The 23,040-nt window shown below is 36.0% G+C and overlaps 2 protein-coding genes across 2 annotated transcripts; both read right to left on the bottom strand.

Moving 5' to 3' along the window:
- Positions 1-85: 85 nt before the first annotated feature.
- Positions 86-1,093, bottom strand: TSHB (thyroid stimulating hormone subunit beta). Its single transcript, XM_010198774.2, has 2 exons — positions 932-1,093; positions 86-328 (listed from the first exon to the last, which is right to left on the bottom strand). Exons 1-2 carry the CDS (start codon positions 1,091-1,093, stop codon positions 86-88), a joined length of 405 nt encoding a protein of 134 aa, XP_010197076.1.
- Positions 1,094-6,553: 5,460 nt separating this feature from the next.
- On the bottom strand, positions 6,554-23,015 carry SYCP1 (synaptonemal complex protein 1). Its single transcript, XM_062013808.1, has 31 exons — positions 22,908-23,015; positions 21,854-21,935; positions 21,642-21,688; positions 20,832-20,996; positions 19,976-20,043; positions 19,712-19,785; positions 18,992-19,050; positions 18,554-18,623; positions 17,994-18,067; positions 16,925-17,033; positions 16,293-16,387; positions 15,978-16,162; positions 15,505-15,572; positions 15,073-15,134; positions 14,571-14,675; positions 13,701-13,804; positions 13,122-13,239; positions 12,810-12,880; positions 12,094-12,175; positions 11,610-11,672; positions 11,240-11,302; positions 10,679-10,741; positions 9,825-9,941; positions 9,490-9,600; positions 9,172-9,264; positions 8,379-8,453; positions 7,959-8,018; positions 7,637-7,816; positions 7,204-7,347; positions 6,784-6,870; positions 6,554-6,697 (listed from the first exon to the last, which is right to left on the bottom strand). Exons 1-31 carry the CDS (start codon positions 23,013-23,015, stop codon positions 6,554-6,556), a joined length of 2,946 nt encoding a protein of 981 aa, XP_061869792.1.
- Positions 23,016-23,040: the final 25 nt, after the last annotated feature.

Here is a 23,040-nt window from a genome sequence, read left to right as displayed (position 1 = left end):
GTTTGCAAACCTGTTATGGAATACACTTTTATTTCCGTTTAGTTGTGAGCAGAGAGGTACCTTTCCTCCCCTTTCTGTCGGAAGCTTACATGTTACAGAGCTTCTGTGGCTTAGTGCAGTAGTTTGTCCTAACCTTCTCGTGAACACAGTCACTGTAATCAGTGTTACATTTACCACACTTGCAGCTCACAGCCACGGGGTAGGAATAATAAGGGATGGTATGATGAGGACAGCCCGGAATCAGTGCTGTTTGGTACAACATCTCTTTATAAGTGCACACATTTTGGGACAGAGCACTTTTAAGTAGCAGCTTCTTGCCATTGCTGTCCTACAAACGAAAAAGAAACACATTACTTCCCCAAAACATGAGTGTCAGAAAGCTTCCAAACCTCTAGCTCTGATATTTTCAGTGTGCTGCTGTTCAGATCTGTCATTTTGAACCTGCATGTGATTGGGCTTCTCCACCCCTGTAGCTTAGTGTGTATCGCTGACCACAGTGGAGCTTAAACGCTACACTGAAGCTCAAGCACACTGTGTGACATGCCTTGCTTGCAAGGTATCCTCCCCAGCTAGCTGTTGTAACAGTAGTGGAAGTAAAAGTTGCCCAAATCATTGACATGAAATAAGAGTGATTAAATATACTCTGCTTCTCATCTGTTCCATCCTGACCCCACAAACTGACCCCAGGAGTTCTGCAGTGACAGCAGCAGTCAGTTCTCTGCTGTGCCACTGACGTTACAACCTCCATAGTTCTGGAGTCCATACCTTTGCAAAAAGCTAACTTGAAACCATGATGATAGTGTGATTTTTCTGTGACAAACACTATTAGAATCAGATCATTTACACACAGTTTTCCAGTGAGAATAGGCACTTTTTTTGTAGTGATGGCCATTACAGAAACAACTGCCTGAAACAGAGGAACACCTTGTACCCGAGTCATGCAAAATCCAGCGCAGATGGTGGTGTTGATGGCCAGGCAGTAGGCACATTCCCTTTTCTCCACATGGATTATATATTCTGAAGGAGCACAAAGTGATGCGGTTTGACCAAAAATCAGGCCAAAGAGGAGAGACATCACAAAGAAGGGATGCATGCTAGATGGGGGAAAAACAAAGAAAGCAAACCCTAAGTAAAACTAGATGTACCTTCCAGCCCTTCTCTCAGAATCTGACAAGAACAGTTTGATAGTCACGACTAGAAGTAATCTTTTTCAGCCTGACAACTTCCTTCCAGTCTCAAACTCTCAATTGAGATAGTAGCAACCACAAAACAAAGGACAATCAGGCCGTTAACAACGAATAACAAATTCACTTTTTCCCACTAAAGCGTATTACACAGAAAGTTTCCCCAAGGAGCGATGAAATGCTGACACAGGGAAAAAACAGGAGCAAAAGGATTTGAAAATGTGACATATGTGAGAGAATGTGAGCTCTAGAATTAACCAGAGATGCTAAAATAATCTTGCTGGTTTAAAAATAGTTTTCCAAAGAAAGTATCTCATAAAATGTTCAAGAGAGAAAAAGAAACAGCTGTACGTATCAGGGATACCGCTCTATCTTTTACTCTCCAGTTGGCTTAGACAAACCATGAAATGGGAACACTGCCAAGAACTGAATAATAGATTCAAGCAAACTACAATAAAGAACATCAGCAAAGAGTACAGATCAATGAATCCCCACTTTATCTGTCTGTTGTGCTGACCTCATTTCTCAGACCTGCTGGGACATCCTGAGAACAAAGCTTTGATTAGCTCCGAGACAATTCCAGGGTCTACTCCACAGCCTCTAAACTACAGACTGTAAATGACAGTGTCTACAAACACATGGACATCACCCTCTTGCCTCTTCCAGCCATCAGTTTCCCATAGCAAAAGCCACTCATTACACAGCCTGGTTTTACCCTGTAGCTGAAACAATGCAAGTCTGGAAAGACCAACCTCTTGTCAGCCGAATTCTTCCCTATTACAGGAACCTGATTCTGCCTTGAGCTGGGAGAGGCAGTGACCCAGCACAAGCTCTGTCTGTGCTTTATACTCTCCAGGCTAATTCCAGGCTGATCTTACTGTTTATATAATTGCATCTGAATTGCTGCTTTCTTATCACAGAGTCATCTATTGAAAATTCATACTGCACCACAAAGCAAATGTAATAGGAACAAATGTATCTGTAATATCCTAACCTGGAAATTGGAGCTGGAAATAGAATCTAATTATTTTAACAGTCATTCTCTCCTTGGAGAGGTTTTAAACTAACCACTGCTGTAAAAAAGTTATTATTGATGAATTTAATCGCTATATAGGATGGCAACATCATGTCAGGAAGGCTCACATGGAAACAGAGTCATCCTGTTTCACATATGACTAATTCTACACCTATGTTTTGCAAAAGTCTAATGAAGCCTGGTTTGCTTCTCCTCCTCGTTACCAGGCAGGCACAACTGAGATGTGGTGCCATAAACATAAAGCAACAAAACTCACATCAAATCAGACAGTCTACAGTGGGGTTAGGTATAGCCTGATTTACCTACTCAAACACAACACACTGAGAAATGATCTGGCCTCAAATCTACCAAGTATTGAAGTAACAAGCAATTCACTCTGAAATACTAATGGATAGGGAGAAAACTTTTAAGAAACCACTCCTTGCAGCACAATGAGCCACAAAATACTGCACCAACACTAGAGAAACTGACATGTCCACAGATGGGGAAAAACATGTTTTGAGCTTTGTGGAATACTTGATGAGGAGCAAAAGTAAGAAAGGGCCAACAAAGACACTGCCCTTTACTGCTTCATCAGTGCCCAGCTAGTCTGGTCACTATGCTCTGCTGACACCTACCCCTACAGTTATTCACACAACTGCCATTTGGGCTGTAATTTGATCTATGTGCCAGGCAGGGCAACTCCATTCTTGATTTATGTAGCTGGAAGGAATATGGTAAAGCTGAGTTTGAGCTGGTAAGCACAGTCACTTTGGGCTGTGTGAGGAGTGATCCAGTCAGTCCTGACTGGAGTTTCGCTAATTCCCGAATTATTTCGTCTCATTTTCCTGTGGTTTTGGATTGCTACACATCACTCTGCATCCTGGACTAATTCTCCAAAGGTTTTTCTTGATAACATGATGGAGTTCTTGTTCTATTAAGACTAGCCAAGTGCTTTCTGCTTTCAAGGACACTTTAATTCTGGTTTACAGGCAGAGGACAGATCAGAGTATGAAGGCATATCCTTTGCTGCTTCAAAGTGCTAATTTCTCTGATTTGAGAAAAATGGGTGTAACAGGGGGTGGTTCTGCAACCAAAATGATGAAATAAACTGTGTAAGGAATGAGCATTTTAAAACCAACATCATCAGCTAATGCCAACTTCAACCAATTGTGGAAGTGAGCAAATTGCAAAATGTAAAGAAAAGTGCTAACATTATGCCAATATTTAAAGAGAGATTGTTAAGGCAGGTAGGTCTCAGCCAGCTAGCCTGACATCTATCCCTGATCAATCAGGTAAAGTAACAGAAAGTTGATACAGGATTTGAGAATTAATGGATGAGAACACAACTAATGCCTGTCGAGATGGTATTACATAAAATAGGTCATGCCACACAAACCTGATTTCGTTCTTGGAGGTGATTACAAATTTGGTTGTTAAGGCAACTGTCCTTAGTCCCATCTGTCCAGAACCCTGCTGTCCTGAAGATTTGGAACTATCAGGCAGAGTCCAGTGTAGCGTGTGCTGAATGCCAGCAATTATTAATCACTGGAGAAGGCAGTATAATTTCAGCAGTACACTGCAACTTCTTTTAGCCAGACTCTGAATGGGCTGCATTACAGAAGTATTCTGCATTACACAAGTTTCAGATCAAATATTAAGAATGAAAATTCATTTATCTGGAAGCACAAAAAGTTAGTCTAAGTGGACCTTGAGACTAATGTGACTACTGCCTCTCATACTCAGGTTAGGTCCACACTGGTACAGACACAGAACCTCTTGGCTACTACCTCTTCTTAGCTGGCATCATATTACCCTGCCCATCTATCAGAGAGGCACCAAACATCACCAGAGTGATACACACATTCACTTCTCTTCAGTAATTTACAGAAATTATTAAGCTGGTAGGAAAACTTTTCCTTGATTCTCCTTCTAGGTATGATCATAGAGTTCATTCACTATTGACCTCTCTGAACACTATTAACCTCTCTCTCTCTGGAAGCGAGATTCCACTATCAACTGGGGGCAGTAAGACAAGACAGTGGCAGGACAACAAAGTCCAGTGTGGCAATCTATAAGCACCAAAGGCTTCTTTTATAGTTTCTTAAAATCCATAGTTAAAAGTCTGATGCTTATGGATCCATTTCTTTGGCTGCCCTGTTGCTGACCTGCAGACTAGTCCATGACTCTTGCAAACAACATAGAATAAGAAGCTATGTTGTTGAAAAACAAAGCCTATCACATTTCTGTAACATTGGTATTCTGGTAGGGGAATTATTTTCAACCCCATCCTGTTGCAGACCTCCACTGATAAAGGGAAATAAGATCCTGATATACTGCCTTAGAAACAAGTTGTTTTGCATTTAAACAGACTGTGGCTGCTGAATTTTCAAAGCTAATCTGTCTATTGAAAGCCTCTCTAATAGCTTGAAACACAGCTCTCATCTCTGTAATTTATAGATTCACAGATGATCGCTCTTGTCTTTCTTTCCTAGGATTAGCTGCAGCACTTCCTACCAATCACAGATTAAACCAGCAATTCTCTTTGTTGCATATCATATGCCAGTGATGTCCATTTATGGTCTGAAAATGCTTTGTAATCCTATTGCTGTTTGGCTTATAGGACAGACCGCTTTGTATTCAGTTTCATTTCTTTGGAAAGTGCTAGATATTCCTGTTATTTTAAGATATACAATCGCTACACTGAGGGCAAAAAACTTAAACCCCAAACAACAACAAGGGAGACAAGCCAGAAGCTTTCTGCAGTATTATCAAGGATGATAAGACCCACTTACTATTGTGACAATGCTACAGGGTCAAAGTCACATGCACTTTTCCATTTCTAAGGAGTGTAGTGTTCTCCTGATTTGACTGTCAATCTGACAAGCAGTCAATAGGTAATCAGACAAGGCCTCCACTGACGAAGATCTGATACAGAGACTTGACACTATGCATGTACAACTGACTTTTTTAGATCAGAATGTAAGGTAATTACGTATACTCAGTATGAACATCAGGCTATGTTGCTCTTTCTCCTCCTAGGCTTTGGGCATGCAATCCTGTCAGAGGCTGCTCTTACCAATATGGATTCCTCTCTTAGCAATGTCACGTGCTCACCTGAAGGAGTGTGGAAATAATTGGTGCATATAAACAGCATCTGGTCTGATCTACACTACTTAAGTAGATACATTATTAAAACTCAATACTCTGCAAACATGAAACATCTTTCCTGCAAGAGAAGACATTCTAACTTCTCAGAAAATTTGCTTGCATAACAGATTCCATTTCCAAATATGGAGAAAATCCCCCAGTACATTCTTTCAGACCTTTGGAGAGTATTTGTCAGTTACATATAATTAAAAAAATAAATGAAGGAACCCAAACCTCTATCTAAACCCAAGCCTCTGCACAACATTGCTACACAAAAAGAAACAAACAAGTGTGTTTTGCTCTTCACTTCAGAAGAATCCAGAATGTTGAGTTTTCATACTATTTTAAAATGTACCTGTAGTTTTCTTGTTACCTGTAGCCTCTGAAGCAGCTTTTTGTTGTTGTTGTGAAACCAAGATTAATCAAGGACTAATCAACGTCGTTCTAAACTATTCTTATGGTTGTGTGGCAGAAGCTGTTAGTCCTTAGGAAGGCTGCCTGGTGACTTACATCTGTGTTCTCACACATAAAGCAACAACATTTAGTGCCACACTTTACATTTCAGACAAACAATCTTTAATTAACGTTAACATTGCTTTTACAAGCCGAAAACACGAGCATATTTTACTCCTTGTGAAACTGGAATCTTTTTAAAGCAAAGTAATTCTACTGAAGATTCAATTTTAAAAGTCTCAAAACTGTTTTAACATTCTGGAAAAGTAACTACTGAAAGCAAAACAGTCTGAACAGTTTGAACAACATTTGAGATGACAAAGCAAGATGAATTCAGGAAAGAGTGCATGCACTTAACAGCTGTAGTATTTTTTTCAACAAACGATACTCTCCTGTAACTTGTGTATTATGAGAAAGAGAGTAAATTTTAAAGAACAAATCAAACTTCTTTGCCACCAGTATTTCTAATGCCAGACTCTTTTTGGCTTTACTTTTTGAAACAGCTTGTTATGTAGTTACACTTATTTCAAAATATTTCAATGAGCTAATTTGTCTCCTGACTTTTTATAGCAGTAGAAAATGCTCTGCAGGTGACTACAGTCATGCATCTACAAAGGAAATGAACGCAGTATTAAACATTCTGAGTATGACAAAAAATGCAACACCAACACTATACTAACTCTGAAAGAATAGTAACACTGCTGTGGTTTTACTAATCAAGTAATGCTAGGGCACTAGTCATTTTTTCATTTTAAGTAAAGAGCTTTTCAGCCTCTTTCATTTTTCTTTTCCTGTCCACTTTAGAAACTGCAGTCCAGCCAGCCTCCCGCATTTTTCTCATGGCTGTAAGTTTCAGTACAGAGCCTGGAATTTTCACATTTGATGTAGCTGGTTTCTAAGAAGAAAAACAAAACCATCCATTAGTTTCTATAACCACTGTGATCAGCTGTTTGTTTTGATCTGAAGAAAAGCTAAAGGTACCTTTTTTGGTGTCATGGCATATAACTGTGAAGCCTGAGGATAATCTTTGTACAGTTTTTTAAACATTTCTTCCTCCGAGACTATGCTCTTAAATTAAAAAGAAATAAGTTATTTCATCAGACTACATCAAATTATATTTTTTTCTCTCCCTCTAAGAATATCAGAGTATGAAAAATAAAAGTTACTGTGAAGCCTCAACTGTTTAATAAAAGCAGTGTAAAAAATCATCTTTCTGTTACAGGGTACTGTTTGTCATGTAGTTACTAATGATGTACCTGTAAACACAATTCCAAAAATGATCAATGAAATAAACCCATAAATACTGTTTTGGATACAGAACTCCACATGCTTTATACACATTCTTAGATATAGAACTGTATAAAAACCTGTTAAATATGCTACTTGTTATCTGATTTTTACCAAGAGGTCACTGTGTTCAGAGCTGTCTGAGTGAACATCCAGCTGTAGAAGCACTTTCTGCTTTTTCCTCATGCACTCTTCTGAATGTAGATTTGTGTTTTCAGTTTGCACTTTAGGTACTGGAGGAGTCTTTATAATATATGTCTGTGAAAGAAAAAGATGGTATTTCAAATGATATTTTTGGTGGTAATCTTAGAATCTAAAACCAAACCCACCACCCAGTCACAGAGTATTCACAAAGATGACACAAGGTGGAAGCCCTTACACAAACTGCTCTTTAACATCACCGTGGGTTACTTTCTTCCTTTTTTGTGGCTGTCTACCTTTTAAATCCCAGTTTGTCACACCAAAAGCTAAATAATCATCTATAGATAAGTAAGAAATACAGTCAGAAAAATAAAACAAGAACATTTCACTATTATGAGTTACAAACCTTTAGTGATGGGCTTCCCAAGGGACTTTTTGCAGATACTGAAGGAGGTGGGTTTCTATTCTCCATCATGTTGACTTTTGTGGGAATCTCATTTGAAGACTTTCTATTTTTTACATGAATAGAGTCAAAGTCCAAATCCAATTGAGGTTTAGGAGTCTCAGGAAAATTAGTTTGTGTTTTCTAAAATTAAAACATGTTTAAATGAATATCATTTCAATGTCTTTTGCTGACTGTACATAATTTATCATGGAACTTCAGTTAGATTGCACATCTATAAATATTACCACACTCTATAATTAATTAATGATATGGTTAAAGGTACCTTGTTCTTCTTCTCACTTTCAGGAACCATATTTTTGGGGAGTTCTTTTGCAAGATTCGCCTAAAAATGTGAGAGAAAGTAAATATTTTGTTTTAACTCAGTTGTTGAAAAGCTTGGTGCAGTTACAGAACACAGTCCACACTCATATCCTGTTACAAAGTTCACACAAATGTATGAGCCAGATTTAAGTCAAACTGCAGCATTCAAACGACAATCCTTTTCTATTTACTTTCATTTCTCATACAACTTCTCTCATCTCTGGTAAGTTACATCTCATCCCTTTTTAAGGAGTAAATAGGATACCATTTGTATCACAGCTGTATTTAAAATTGAAAGTGCAGTTCACAGCTGTCATTATTACAGTGCATAAACCAGGTCAAGTATGTCACCCATACTGTTACATTTAATGAAAAGAAATACCTTCTCTTCAATTTCTGCTTTAAGTTGTTCCTTAAGGGAGGACAGTTCACTTTTCAAACATGACAGCTCACCTTCCTAAAAACAGTTTAGATAAAAGATAGGGTTAACTATGCTTAATCTGCAAGAAGAAAAACAGTTCACAATGAGACAGTCATTAATAAGGATATTCATTATAAACAAAAGAAAATGTCATTTGTTCAACAGAGAGAACTTATCCATGAAGTGAGCATGCCATGAGGTGTCTACACTTAAATTTCAGAATGATTCAATCAGAACATTTCTCAAGGCTAAGCTTCCCAGAAAGGGATTGCCGAGTTAAAAAGGGATTCAGCTCTAGACTTGAAGTCTTGTTTTAGTTTGTTTAAAAACAAAAAAAAGAACTGAAGTAGAACTAAGAACTGGTACTTCACCAGAACTGTTCAGGGTAAAAACCTGAAACATTTGGGAGAACAGAGACATGGGGGGTGATGGGTGGAATCCAGCTATTTAATACAGAAGTTTTCTATTCAGACAGTGAGGTTAGAACATGACACACTATCAGGAAGCGTAGACAGAAAGGCACAGCTAATCCTATTTATTTTTAGGAACATCTGGGTTTTTTTTAATAATAGCTAAATCTGTAAGAAAATAACAGTGAAGAGGAATTAGTGGGTTAATCTTTACTGTCCATTCCCACTGAAGGAAACACTTAACCTTCCCAAATGTTAAACAGGAAGAAGTCTGATATGATATTACACTTCAGGGACAGTAGCCTCTCCTTTTTAATTATTTACTGCTGAAGAGTACGCCTTACCAATGATATTCTTGATGATAACTGCTCTTGCTCTTTTCTTTTGTAAAGTTTTAACTCTGTATCCCTTTCTTCAACCATTTTATCATATTCATGCTGTGTTAAAATAAAACAACAAACTCAAAACATTTGACTAATATTAGATCTACTCAGCCTTAAAACACTTCATTTTTTCATGATGAGAAGTTATGCATGCGTTCAACTTCATTTTCCTAGACTCAACTCTTTATTATGAAGCTTCACTTTCTAATTGTAACATTCTGGTTTTGAAAGGTTTTTACTTAACATAGTATCACACATTCCCAATATCAGGAATCTTACCTTGTGTTTTTCCATGAGTGCCACCATTTCAGTTATCTTGTGTTGACATCGGATGTCAGTTTCTCTCTGTGTTACTGTTGCTTCATCAGCAAGTAACCTCATCTTTTCTACCTGTTTATAACAGGTTTAATTTAATTCATGAAAGACACATACAAATACTTCAAAACTTAAGAACCTAAAGTACTGAAGCTTTGCTCACATGCATACACTAGAGGTTCCTTTTATGTTGATAAGATGCTACATAAGAGCAAAGACTCTGGCCAATATAGCTTCACAAAGCCATGAGACATCAAAAAAACTAATGTAGAATTGCAGTAAAAATGAACAACTCTCACCTCTTCAAGAAGTTTATTTTCATTTACATTTTTTGCTTCAATGTCTTTTTGATAGATGTCAACTGTTTCCTTGTGCTGCTTGTTCATATTTTCCATCTCCAACTGTAATTTGTTTACCTTTTGAGAATACAGAATTATTGCTGTTACTTGTTCAAGAATAAATATGCCAATAATGTTTTTTATCTCTGATTTCCAAGCAGAAAAGGTTAATTTTCAGATACATGACTGAACTGTTTCCTATTTAGTGTTCAGCTTTTTTCATAAAGAGTTGAACTTTGGCCTGAAGCAAGTCAGAAAATACAGAAATAATGGCACATAACAGTTTTGTCTACCCCAGTCAATAAAACAGTCCTAAAGGCTAGTCAGTCACAAGAATAATTCCAGTGTAAGAGAACCACCCATTAGCAATCTGACCCTCTTCTGCCGTTTGTCCAAGAGGCTCTTTAAAATTGCCGGCATGGAACATAAAGTAGGAAAATGAAGCATAACTGACATCTCCTAAAACTTAGCAGTATGGCTGTATGAGGTTTACAATTAAATGCTTATTTTCTCTCAGTTAAGAAGTGAAGAAACAGTTTGTGCAGAAATAGTTTCTTTTCAGAATTGTATTTAGCTCTAAAAACAATTAATTCCTTTTAGCTGCTAATATGAATGAGAATTTGGTATGAAACAAATAAGAAGAGTCTGTTCCTAAGCAAGTATTCCAAAAAATATTGAGCTTATCCTGTGAAATCTGTATACTATATCCACAAAACAGCTAAGAACATGCTTAACGTGTATTATTAGTTACACTGGGACTTAATTCAGTCATTGTGCTTTACTCTCATCTTGTATGTGAAGTTATTTCAACCTACCTTCCCTTCATAACTACTTGTTTTCTTACTTTCTGCAGTAATTTTCTTTTTCAGCACCTTATTCTATTAAAATAAAGCAAACATAGGTCACAATCTTAAAAATTCCAGCTTTCAGCAAGCAAATAACTCTTCTTCTTGTGCAGTTCAGCTTCCAGATCAATCCTCCAAACAAAAGACTGCTCAACTACTTACTTGAAGAGTACTATCACTTCATGACCTTATGAAAAACTCTTCATGGGCAACAAAAGAGAGTAATGAAAGAAGGTGCAGAATGGGAAGAGAAACTAAGATGCTGCTGACAGGAAATGTACAGGTGGCATGGCAGAAAATACAAGTGGTATATTTTTACAGTACAGATATTAACAATTTGTCCTAATGCACAATTCTTTTCAACTATTAGTAACTGATGATTCCTTAAATTGTTCAATCAGGATAAGAAAGGAAATATTTCAACTACATAGGTATTTCTAAAGACAGCACACCAGACAAAAACTGTTGAAAAGTAACAGTTACAACAAAATACTTTGTTTTCTGTATTTGTGACTTAAAAACCACACCTACCTCCTGTTGCAACTCTTCAATGCATTTGGTTTTATTTTCCATCTGTTTCTTTAAATTATTGAACTAAAAGAGATATTTCAAACATTAGTTAATTAACTAACTCCAAAAAACTGGCTCACTGTGTTACAGATTACTGTCAATGTTCTTAAACATGCATTTGCACAAGTCTGGTTAATTCCAGTGGGACTAAAATACCTGTCTTACAACAATATAAGTTTTAACCATAAAGTACTACAATAATTTTTCTTTCCCAACAGCAGCAACTTAGCTAGCAGTGAACCAGTTTAGAAACAAAAAAAGATTAACTTCTATTTCCAACCTAATCTTGTATGAAGTTCTGTACAGTCCATGAGAAAATGAATTTTCATACCTTATTTTCTAGAATCTTCAACTGCTTTTCCTTCTTTGAAATTTCATTTTCAATATTCTTAGTCTGGAATTATAATTGTAAATCTTTCACTTTTACAATAAAATGTTTAAATCCACTGTGATGTTAAAAAAACAGGTGTGATTTGAAACTACAGTAAGAAAGTAATTCAAATATGCCTAAGCTAAAACTTGTATTACATACTGAAAGCTAATCCAGACCCCATCCATCACCAAATACATGTAAATTGGAAAAAAAGAGGTTCTGTATTTGCCTCAAGTCTAACATATATGGATTTGTCTTAAAATAAAAAGGCTCAGCATATGTACATATATTGACTCAATTCGTAGCAGTACTGAAAGAAGAAAGCCTCTGTAAAAGATGACATGCCTAGGTAAAGCTCTGCAGAAAAAATCTTTTACATTTAGGTTTTTGTCCTACAGGTTATGTTACATATTTTCACACTAAAGCACACGAGATGGCATACATTTTCTTCTCTTTCATCCAGTTTACTTTTAATCTCTTCACTTTTCTTTGCCATCTTCTCCTTCAAAGACTCTAGTTCGTTTCTAAATACCAGAAGGACAAAAATTAGTAAATATTTACTTAACTTCTTTTCACTACTGCCAAACCCATACTTCATTTTCTAAAAGGAGCTGATAATACTGATAACTTCATAAGCTGTTCAATGAAAATGCTCTTAAAATTATGCAAAGTAACTGGTCAGTTAAGGTCTGGCCTAAACATCCTTTATCTAAGTATGGAAAGATGATCTCCTTACCTGAGTAAAATATATTCAAATCTGCAATATTCTAATGCATTGCTGAAACACAGAAAGCTGTCTATTGGGTTTCTGGTACAGAGGCTACTTCAAGAGTAACATTTAACCAGTTTCACTTTTTTGCATTTAATCCATAACCTTTAACTTCTATTTGCACTCACACCTAAGATGTTAACGCAGAACAGGATGCAATACAAAGCTATAGCAAAAATTCTTCCTGTAGCAGTTGGTATCACTAATTTGTAGAATCTTTACAAGGCCAACATGAATACTAAATAGTTTCTGCTTAGCTATATAATTAAAAAAGCATTAATCTCAAAATCACAGAAAGCACTGTATGAACACAACATTTAGACTAACTGTGAAGGAATCAAGTCTACTTCCTTTAATAACATTGTACAATAATATTTGTTTCTACTTGCCTCAGCTGGTCATTTGCTTCTTCCAGTTTCCCAACTAACTGCTTTGTATTTTCTTCTTTTTTTCTACTATCCTAAATAAAGACCCAAGTGAGTAAAATGAATAAAATTCAAAGTGACATCTTAAAAAGCTCAAAGACATGTTAAGTAGTATCTTGACTTGCCTTATCCACAAGGGTAACTGCTCTTCCTTTGTATTTTAAACACACAAAATTGTCAGATACACTATGAACCATGTCATGTTGCAGTTTGGCATATTATTTATATTTTAAATGGAATATTGTCCTTTAAAACAGCTGGAGGTTTACAACTTGCCTTATTATTTTCTTGCAGTTTCTTGAGTTCTGCAGCCATACCACTTTTCTCTTGTGCTATTTGTTCCTTTTCTGATAAGAGCTTATTGATATACCCTGTTAGTTGTTCATTCTTTTGCCTAATTTAAAACAAATGATCAAGTTACATTTATGCATTACAAAATACTACTTCATGCTGAAAAAAGACCAGGCCTGGATCTAGAAATTTATGCTTTGCAAAAAAAAGTTACAATGATGCAAAAAGGCAACAGAAGGAGGAAAGAAAATGAGAGTCAACTTTCATATAAATGTAATGGTTGCTGAAGACAATGTAGTTCAACATCCAGCTCAAATCAGGGTTAACAGTGAAGTAAAAAACTTCCTCTTCAGGTTAATCTGAGTAAGTAAAAAAGATATTTTACAACTATATATATATGAACACAAAATATGTGATTTATAAATGTAATTCTCTAACATGTCATACTGTGTGTATAGGTTCAAAACTTTCATTAGAAAATAATCATAAATCATGTCATTGTAGCTTAAACTAACTTCTATGGAAAAAAAGAAACTAATACTGTATTTTCAGAAATGATCATACGCCTCTCGTTCAAGGTCTGTACTCAGTGTCATAAGCTGTTTTAAAGAACTTTGTTCCTTTTCAGCTGTACTAGTCAGCTGCACTTTCAAATCACCGATTTCTTTCTGCAGAAGAAAAAGAAAGTGCTTTGAATACACATATATAAACTACAAGCCAGGAAAGCCATTGGAAGTGAACTGACAACACAAAGCTTTAAGATGAAACAAAATGGCACACATGCCACAGGTTGGCTGGACTGTATCTTTACCTCTTTCTGATGTGAGAGGTTGACCTCTGACACAAATGCTAAATGTGTCCCCTATTGTAAGTATAACTAACTAATGCAAAATTACTGTCCAAATTAGATTTCCTTGGACACTACTTGAAATAAATTTGCTTCAGACATCATAAGCTTTTGCATTCAGATAAGTTAAAATTCACAGAAATGCAGCACAATGTGACAGAATAAGCACATATTTTGGATGCATCCCAAACCACAAAGCAGAACTTCCCTCAGAAATCTGCTACCATTACAAGATAAGGCAAGCCTTGTAATGTAATTTACTTGGTAATATATAGATGCTTTGAGTACTGTTTCCTCCAACTGTTAAAACACTGATACCACAGGCACTGGCAGGCGGTTGATGGGGAGACAGGAAGGGTGAGGGGGAGAGAGAGGGATTAGTTTTTAAGCAGAGCACCCTATGATTCTATGAACTTCTAGAATTTTTTATCACAGAAGACTGAGGAGTCAAATAGCACAAAGAGGTTCAAAAACAGATGAGACGTCAATATGATGTGGCTATGGGTTATTTCCAATGTTCTTATTGACAGGTGATAATGTGTAATGTAACACTTTATAAAAACACTACTAGCAGAATTTATTCAGACCTCTCTGATTTCGAGAACGTTTTCCAGTTCTTTTTCTCTCTCCTGTAAATTTTCTACAATAGCCTCAAGGTCTTTCTTCTTCTCTAGAATTCCTTCAACTTTTCCCTGTTTAAGAACATTCAGGAAACTCAGCTCAGAAAAGTCATCAATGCACAGTGTATAACACAGTATATAACAGACATAGAGGGTAATATGCAAACCTGGTTGCACATAATCATACTTTAGCTGATAGAACACCATGTTTTCTAGGTACTAAACACTGCAGTATGGAGGACAGCTCACCATAACTAACACCTCACAAACAGCAAGGCAATCACAACAGATTTGTGAAGCAATAAACCTAAGAAACCTATGAAATTGCTTATTTGTCTCCTCACTTTGTCATACACAACCTTTTCACAAATCCCACGGCCTGGAATAAATAAAAACACTTACATTTAAAATAATTAAAAAGCAAGAGAGACTTCATATGTAAAGTAAATGTAATGAATGGAACATTTACCAGTGTTTCTGACAGCTCTTCAAGTTGCATTTCTTTGTCACATTTTAGTTTATTCATCTCTTCTGCAGCACATGTAATGTAATATAAAATTAATTGAAAGAAATAATTGTATATATTCAGCAGGCAGCATAAAGCATTTATCCCTTTGCAGTACCCAATTTTCAAAGCCTGGCAAAAAGTAAAGCTAAATTATGACCTGTATGTATGGTCTTACTAGTGGAGGTCTGCACAGCACTGCTGTTGTTGCCAGCAACAATGACAACTAAAGAAAAGGTAGTCAGATAAGTAAAAATAAATGTAAGCATTTCTGACAGATACATGTTACTCTAAAGTCATTTTTCCAAGCAATGGGGACAGTCCATTGTCAGAAACAAAGCAGAAAACATTTTTTATGACTACCTAGCTCATTCTATTTCTTTCTACAAATCTTACCCAGTTCAGCAGACTTATTTCTGAGCTCCAAGGTGAGCAGCCTTGACTCACTTTCACATTTCTGCAATCTAAGAAAATGGTAATTTAAAACCCTCCCAAACTATTCTATAGTACAAAGCACTGAATTTGAACCTTAAAGGACAGTAAGACTAAGCCTTACAACAAGCATTTTAAGAACAGGCAACATGATATATCTGCCTGCAGCATGCATCAAATTTCACTTTTAAAACTTTGGAGCAGCAGACATAAAAGTAAACAAATATTTACAGACATAAATCTGTATCTCTTAAAAACAGAATTATGAAAGTTAAGGGGGAAAAAAAATCCTTTCTTATACTTTGTTTTCTTTACTTTCTTACAAAAAAACTATTACCACCAGAGTAGATAAGGAATTTTTGGTTTATTCCCAGCAGTTTGGTAATATGATATTTTAACTACAGGATGATCCTTTGAACTGAAACTGTTTAATTTACCTATTTTGCTCTTTTTGCAGCAAGCTTTTCAAATTGGAAACAGAAGTCTCAAACTCCTCTGTCAGGGATGCATTCAAAGCTTTTGTTTTTTTACACTCTTCCACCTGTGCTTCTTTTTCTCCAGTGACTTGAATTAATGTTTTCTCTGCAGTCTGCAATTCCATTTCTAAGCTCTTTAGAGTAACCTTCAAGAGTTATATAAAAGCATGTTTTGCAACAAACAGTTACAATTGTTTCATGTCTAAGCTATCACCAATTACTTATGCAATTACTCATCTAATCTATTTATACTGTAAAATTTTAAGCCAGCTGTACCTCTCTTTTTTGCAATGAAACTTTGGTCTCTTCCAGTTCTGCCTTCAAATGTTCTTGATTCATCTGGGATTCCTTTAACATTTCTTCTTCATGTCCTAAGCAAAAAGATATATGCTTACATTTATGAAAAATAGGATATTTACTAAAATACTGCTTGTGTTTCTATCTTACACATAAATACATTCCTACAACTTCAGCAAGTTACATAATGTATTCATATCATATGAAAAAATGTCAAGAACAGGGGCAACGTCCTGGTAAAACTTAACTTCTGTTACAGAAAAGGAATGACAGGGCATCTTTATAGTAGTATGGCATGTTCACACTAGAGTTTATTGAGAAGAAAAATCTCTTGCAATGAAGCTGTCACATCAGTAGAAAACCAGGGTGTAAACTAAGCCTAATGAGAAAGCATTTGTTATAAAATAAGGGCCCAGATTATATATATATATGTATGTGCAGATGATACTACTAGTCCCGATTCTATATCAGCAGCTTCTGTTCCATATGATACTGTGGCCTAGAAGGCCTCAAAATTCTGCTGCTGAAAAGTAACAGGGTGAAATTATCATGATCCTGTTTCCTATGCTCTGTAACCAATTCCATTTTAACATAGCAGAGAGAACTCTTACTTTTTGCTTCCTCTAAGTCATCAATCTTGTTTTTTGATTCCTGCAGTTGAGTCATGATGTCTCTGATTATATCATCTTTTTCACCACTCTGTGTGGTAAGAACTGAAATCTAATAAAATTAAAATAATATCAAAATGAAGTCTAGAAAAATGACAGATTTTCATTTGTGCACCATCTATGAGTAGCACACATATTGCTGTCAATTCAACTTAAATGAAGGATGGTCAATCTTAGTCAAATACTGGTCAAGTCATATTAGTCTGGATGAAAAAGCTCTCTAGTTTAAAATCAAAACATGAATTCCAATGGATTAGAGATACTGGAACATCACTAAAGTTAGCAAAATATGACTTAAATATAGCTCCAGTTGTTATTCTTGTCCTTTTTACTGATGGACAGAAACACTCCTTGCCCTCTTGCAATGTCACATCCATCCTCAGAAAAGCCAAAGACTCTCCCCAGAGTCCTTCCCAGATATAGATGGATGCTCAGCTTCTCAGAGACCTGTTCACAAACTAGAAACTCTTACCACAATTAATTTCTACAGCTTAATCAGTCTTCCATCATGTCTACCTCATCACCACTACAGAAAAACTAATATTCCTAAACTCTCTTACCAGTCTGTGGTCTGATATACATTATGTTTCTTCTTCCCACCTTCCTTCTAACCAGATATGAACTACACCTTTCCTAACTATGAGGAGTAACTGTTTTGCTAGCTCTATGCTTCTGCACAAGCCACTTTAAAAGCAAGCATATATATAGAGAATAGAGTTTTCTGTGTTAAGATGATTCCTGTCACTAAGATGTCCCTTGTTACAATATGTCAGCCTAATTCACATTTTATGCCAAATAAATAACACAAAAGGAACACACCATCAAAAGGTCATTAACTTTCATCCTTCCAACATACAAACATATTACAAAGAATCAAGTACTTTTAAAAGAATGGTTTTCATATGACATACCAGTAAGTCACAAAAGCAAAGCAGACTTCAAATATTAAAGAAACTGCAACATAGCTTTCAAATATGAAGTTGTATATATTAGATTGTAAAACTGAACAAACCTGCTTTTCCTTCATACTGATTTCCAGTTTGCATTCTTTTTCAAACTTGTCCATTTTTTCTGCTTCTTCTTTTACTTTTGAGATTTAGCAATATCCACAGTTAATATATTAGCTAAAATACACTCCAAGTTAAATACAATTTACAGTTTAGTTGTACAGCTATAGGATTGGTTTCTTGAAATGTAATTGTTGGGGTCATTGATAATTGTTGAAATTATTTTCTCATGAGACAAAATAATGATTGTGCCAGCTTTCCACAGAATTCACCTATTATTCCATGTATTATGTAGCTACATAAAATAAGTAGTGATCTCTAGAGTGTACATCACAGATAGAACTTAGACTTTAAGTGACTAGTTGAAAAATAAAGTTCCAAATCTGACTGAGGGGGAAAAAAAACCAGAAGGGCCCAGGCATCTAATAGCAGTCAGCAGGAATAAAAGGGTATCCAGACTGCTCACCATTCTAGCACTTCCTGTCTTTCTGGCCTGAAACTTCATGCAATAGTATCTTTGAAATACAAAATTGTTTATGCTTAACACAATAAACAGAATTCTCACATTTGAAACACATTTCCAATCTGGTGTTCTCTGCTTGTACACGAAGCTCTTCAAATGCCATTATCATTCTCTAAAATAAAATACAATATAGATGTTCACACAGAGCCAAGTACTGTCACAATGAAGAATTATCTTTATGGTTTGTAAATAAACAGCATTACAAGCTCATTCACAGTTGTAGAAGAAATGTTAAAAGCAAAATTCAGAGCACAAACAGGTTTTAACAGTGTTATAATCAAAGTTGGAGGTTTAAGTACTATACTCAAGATCTAAATGAATTCAAGGGACGGAAAACCTGACTTCTTGAATGACACGTTTCAGTTCCAATGGCTTCATTATCACAAAACATTCTTTGTACAAATACTATCCCAACATATGCACATAGCTCATCCCTATAACTCAGATCACATTTGAACCTTTAACAGCTATGTCACTTACTTCAACGTTGTTACTAAGTTCTGCATATAGGTGCCTTGTTTCTTCTCTTTCATGTTCATCTATCAAAGTAAGAAAGTATCATAAAGTTTTCCTTTAGAAAAAGAATGTCAGCTGTCCAAGCCATTAAGATTAAACAACATAATGAATTAAAGAAAGAATTACAAGCTCTTGTTTCAGAGAATCATTATGGAACAGGGTGACAAAACTTATGTTATCTGGAGAAAAAGTACTCCATTGAAAGATCAAGTAAACTCAGCTTTTCAAGTTTCCTTCCCCATCTCACTTTGTCTAGTTCTGGATCAATACATATACCTCATACATATACTCAACATATACTTTAAGGTATGTGGATGGGACTGAAAGATGCCAAGGGACTACCAAGACTTCAGGAGACTTGCACACCTCTGGAGTGGCTACTAGTGGCTAATCAAGGTTGCTTACACTGCATTCAGTCTTTTAACACACAAATAGCTCCCAGGCTTGTAACTATTTAGCAAAAAAATCATACTGACTTCAGAAAACCTCTGGATTTAGCATTACAAAACATGTATGTATTAGACCTAGAGCTTTAATTCTAATTTCATCCTGATACAGATCCCTATAGAGTTTATCTGTATATGTTCCAGAACACATCTGGGACAGAACAATAGCTTTTCCCCTTGGTGAATTTAGAGAAAGATAAAAATATGTTTAATAAATAAAAATTTAAGTATCATTTACATTTGGTAGACTTCTCTGTGAAGTGAGCACAGGTTTCCTTGAGAAGATTACACAGATGCCTTGAAGCGCTGTTTCTAAAAGAGGGAAAAAATATCATAATATATTGTCAGAGGAATGCATGGTACTTTGCATACCTAGGTAGGAACCATGTAAATGCTCTGATGACCTTCACAAGTCAATCACTATATATAGCTTCCCATACTAATACAGTTCTCAGCACAAAAACATTGCTTTCACAGAAACATATCTGGCTGTATTACTTACTCTTTCAAGAGATCTTTATTTTCACATATCTCATCTTCCAGTTTTAAACTTAGTTTTTCATTTTCAAACTAATTTCACATGGAAAAAAGACAAAGCCACATTGTTATTAAAAATACACTAGAAATACACTTTCTCTTCACAAAAGTAATATTCTGCATCAGAAGACAGAAACTTGTTTTATCTGGTATTACATGCTGTATTTTGTTACAGTTTGCATGAAAGACAATTTTGAATATGAAAGACATATTAACAAACCAATTAACAGCAACTGAAACATTTATAGGTATGCTATTCACACATTACAGGTGTGCACCCCTTCTCAGAACAAGCATTTTCTCAAGGCAAAAGCCAAACAGTCAAAGAGTACTCTAATTATCAAAGCAAATACAAACAGACAAACATGAAAGACCAATTCATTGTTTGAAGTATATATTTCAGTCTCAAAGCTGAGAGATAAGAAACTGGGACAAAGCAGAGTGCACTACTTCCTGTAGGTGTTGAATACAGAAATATGCATGAGCATACTTCACACATAACTGAAGGATGAAAACTTATTCAGCCTCAAACAGGTTTCTGCATACCCACAGTCTGCTGTGCATGTAAATAACCCAAAGATGGAAAAAATAGCTGAAAAGAGGAAAGCCATTTTTAAAAAACCAAAATGTTACTTTTTCCTTTAGCACTGTAGAGCCACAGGTCAGATACCTGCCTAAATAGCTTCTTTGAAGTCATCACATTAACAGTTTGAAATTTCTCTCTGCAACATTCTTTAATGTTTAATTGTACAAATAATATTTACACACAATAAGGAAGAACTTTCTCTTTACATATTCAGTGTATATTGTAGAATACTAGCCTGCAATTCTTGAATGGCTTTACGTTGTGCTTCAATAATCTTTCTGTTTTCTTGCAATTTTCTTTCTTTCTGCTTTAGTTCTGATTCTACAGTTAGTTTCCACCGCTTGATCTTCTCAGCCTCTTTGTAGAGTTTTGAATACAATTCATTCATGTTCTCTATGTTCTATTAAAATAGGTTCCACAATTTAATCTCAAATGCTAATTAGTAATGCTTTAGATAGATATTTACCTCTTAGAAATATTAAAAGCAATTTTTTTCCCCCACAGATAGTGACACAAACTTACATATGAACTGGAACCAAAGGTTAAATCTTTGCACATCCACTGCATATGTATCAATAGACATTACAGGGCAACAAAGAGACATAATCCCAAGTGAAAAATATGCCACTGCCTTCAGATTCAGTGACATTCACAAAGATAAAGCCAGACAGGGCAATTAGATAATCTACTTCTATTTTCCAAAGAATACTTTTACTTCCATCCTTCTGCCTTTCAAAAGCCTATTTAGAACCAGCTTTACAAAGATTTTTAACTGCCTAAATCTTTCCCTGATCAAAACTACCAAACAAACCCAACAACTTGGAAATCACCTCAATATTTAAAGGTTTATCTCCAGACGTGTTCACTGAACCACAAACACCTCCTCTAAGTGATCCAGCTTTAAACAGGAGGCATAAATTATTATTCCCCTTGGACTACTTCCTTTAGCCTTGAAGTCCCTACTGAAGAGTGTTTTAAGCATTATTTTGGGAAGAAATTAGGAGGCTTTAAAAAATTAGATATACAGAGTTTATACTTAGCTGACCTCTTCATCTACCTCAGAGCAAAGTTTTACTTGCTGTGAAATTGCATCTGAAATATGAAGATATTTTGATCAATTATTTCTTTAAAAAAATAGCAGGGGAACTGTATTTAACAGTGTTATAGCTATGAAACTGTTACACTACTTGTGAAAAATGCCAACATTATTAGAACCAAAAAAAGACTGTGCAAGGTAAATGCTTATTTCAGCCTTACCTCGATCAGTGATTTCACCACGGTTCGACGTATCCAATACAAATGGCAAACTGAAATCATCATCTGGGCATTTGTTAAAATCCTGCACAAATTTAAAAATTAGTTTCTTCTGGGTAGATTTGTAAAGAGGGGAAGCATAGCTAAGGGGTATCTGCCTACAATTTTCAGAGCCCAAGGTATTGGTAATGGCTTTGGGACTCTCTAGCTTTCTTCTTCACAGCAGCTTTTCAGACTGTTAGTTGTTTGTACTTTACTTTACAGACTATGCTGTGGCCAAAGTGAAAGCTTTTGATGACAAGAACTTATTGATGACTGCATCCCTGTACACAGCTGCATGACTCATTAAGCAAAATGAATTTTTTTTCAAGTCCAGTACTTGTTTTTTTACTTTATTCCACGCTGTAGTTCTAAAACAGATCTGATTATGCTTTAGCATTAAAATTTCATTTTACAAGGTGTTTTAACAGTTACAGAAATTTGTCTCATAAATAGCATGTCAACTCCTGTCAAAATATCACATTTGACTCTAAGCATTTTTCATAAGGAGCCTCGGTATGAAAAAATATCTTGCTGAAGTCACATAACTCAAGAGCATTGTGACAGAATATTTTCATTGCACACCTGACCTGATGGGACCAATAAGTCAAAGCCAGTAAGGGCACCTGAGAGGTGTACTTGACACTGCTCTGAACTACCCACACCAAATACATATTTGTATCCTTTGTGGCGTACAGTTAAAATACATAGCAGAGGGATAAGATTATTTTCTTCGGTTTTGATAGGAAAAAAAATAAGTCTTTGAAATAAAAACTTAACATACGACTGCCTCACCAGCACCAACCAGGGTTTGCCGAAAAATGACTTCACACATGGACTTTCCTGTACACATACATCTTTGCTTGCTAGGACGGAGGTTGAGGACTGCTTGAGGACTCCTCAGGAGGACCCCTTCCCACTGTGTCCCCTTGGAACGTTCCCTACACCCTTCCATGTCCCCTCGTCAGCCATCGCCTCCAGAGCAACACAACGCAAGGCGGATGGAGGCACAGTTTACCTGACAAAGCCCCGCTGCCCGCGTACTCGTCTGAGGTTTGACTGCGGACACCTGTCCGCCAGTCAGGCGCGGCGGCACGAACAACTTAAACGGTTTTTCTTTTTCCATGGCCTCAGAGGAAAGGGCAGGAGTC

The sequence above is a fragment of the Colius striatus genome, chromosome 22 (genome assembly GCF_028858725.1).
Source record: "Colius striatus isolate bColStr4 chromosome 22, bColStr4.1.hap1, whole genome shotgun sequence".
In the NCBI taxonomy this organism is placed as follows: domain Eukaryota; kingdom Metazoa; phylum Chordata; class Aves; order Coliiformes; family Coliidae; genus Colius; species Colius striatus.
The sequence above is the reverse complement of the archived record's forward strand: the minus strand, read 5'-3'. Positions and strand labels throughout refer to the sequence as shown.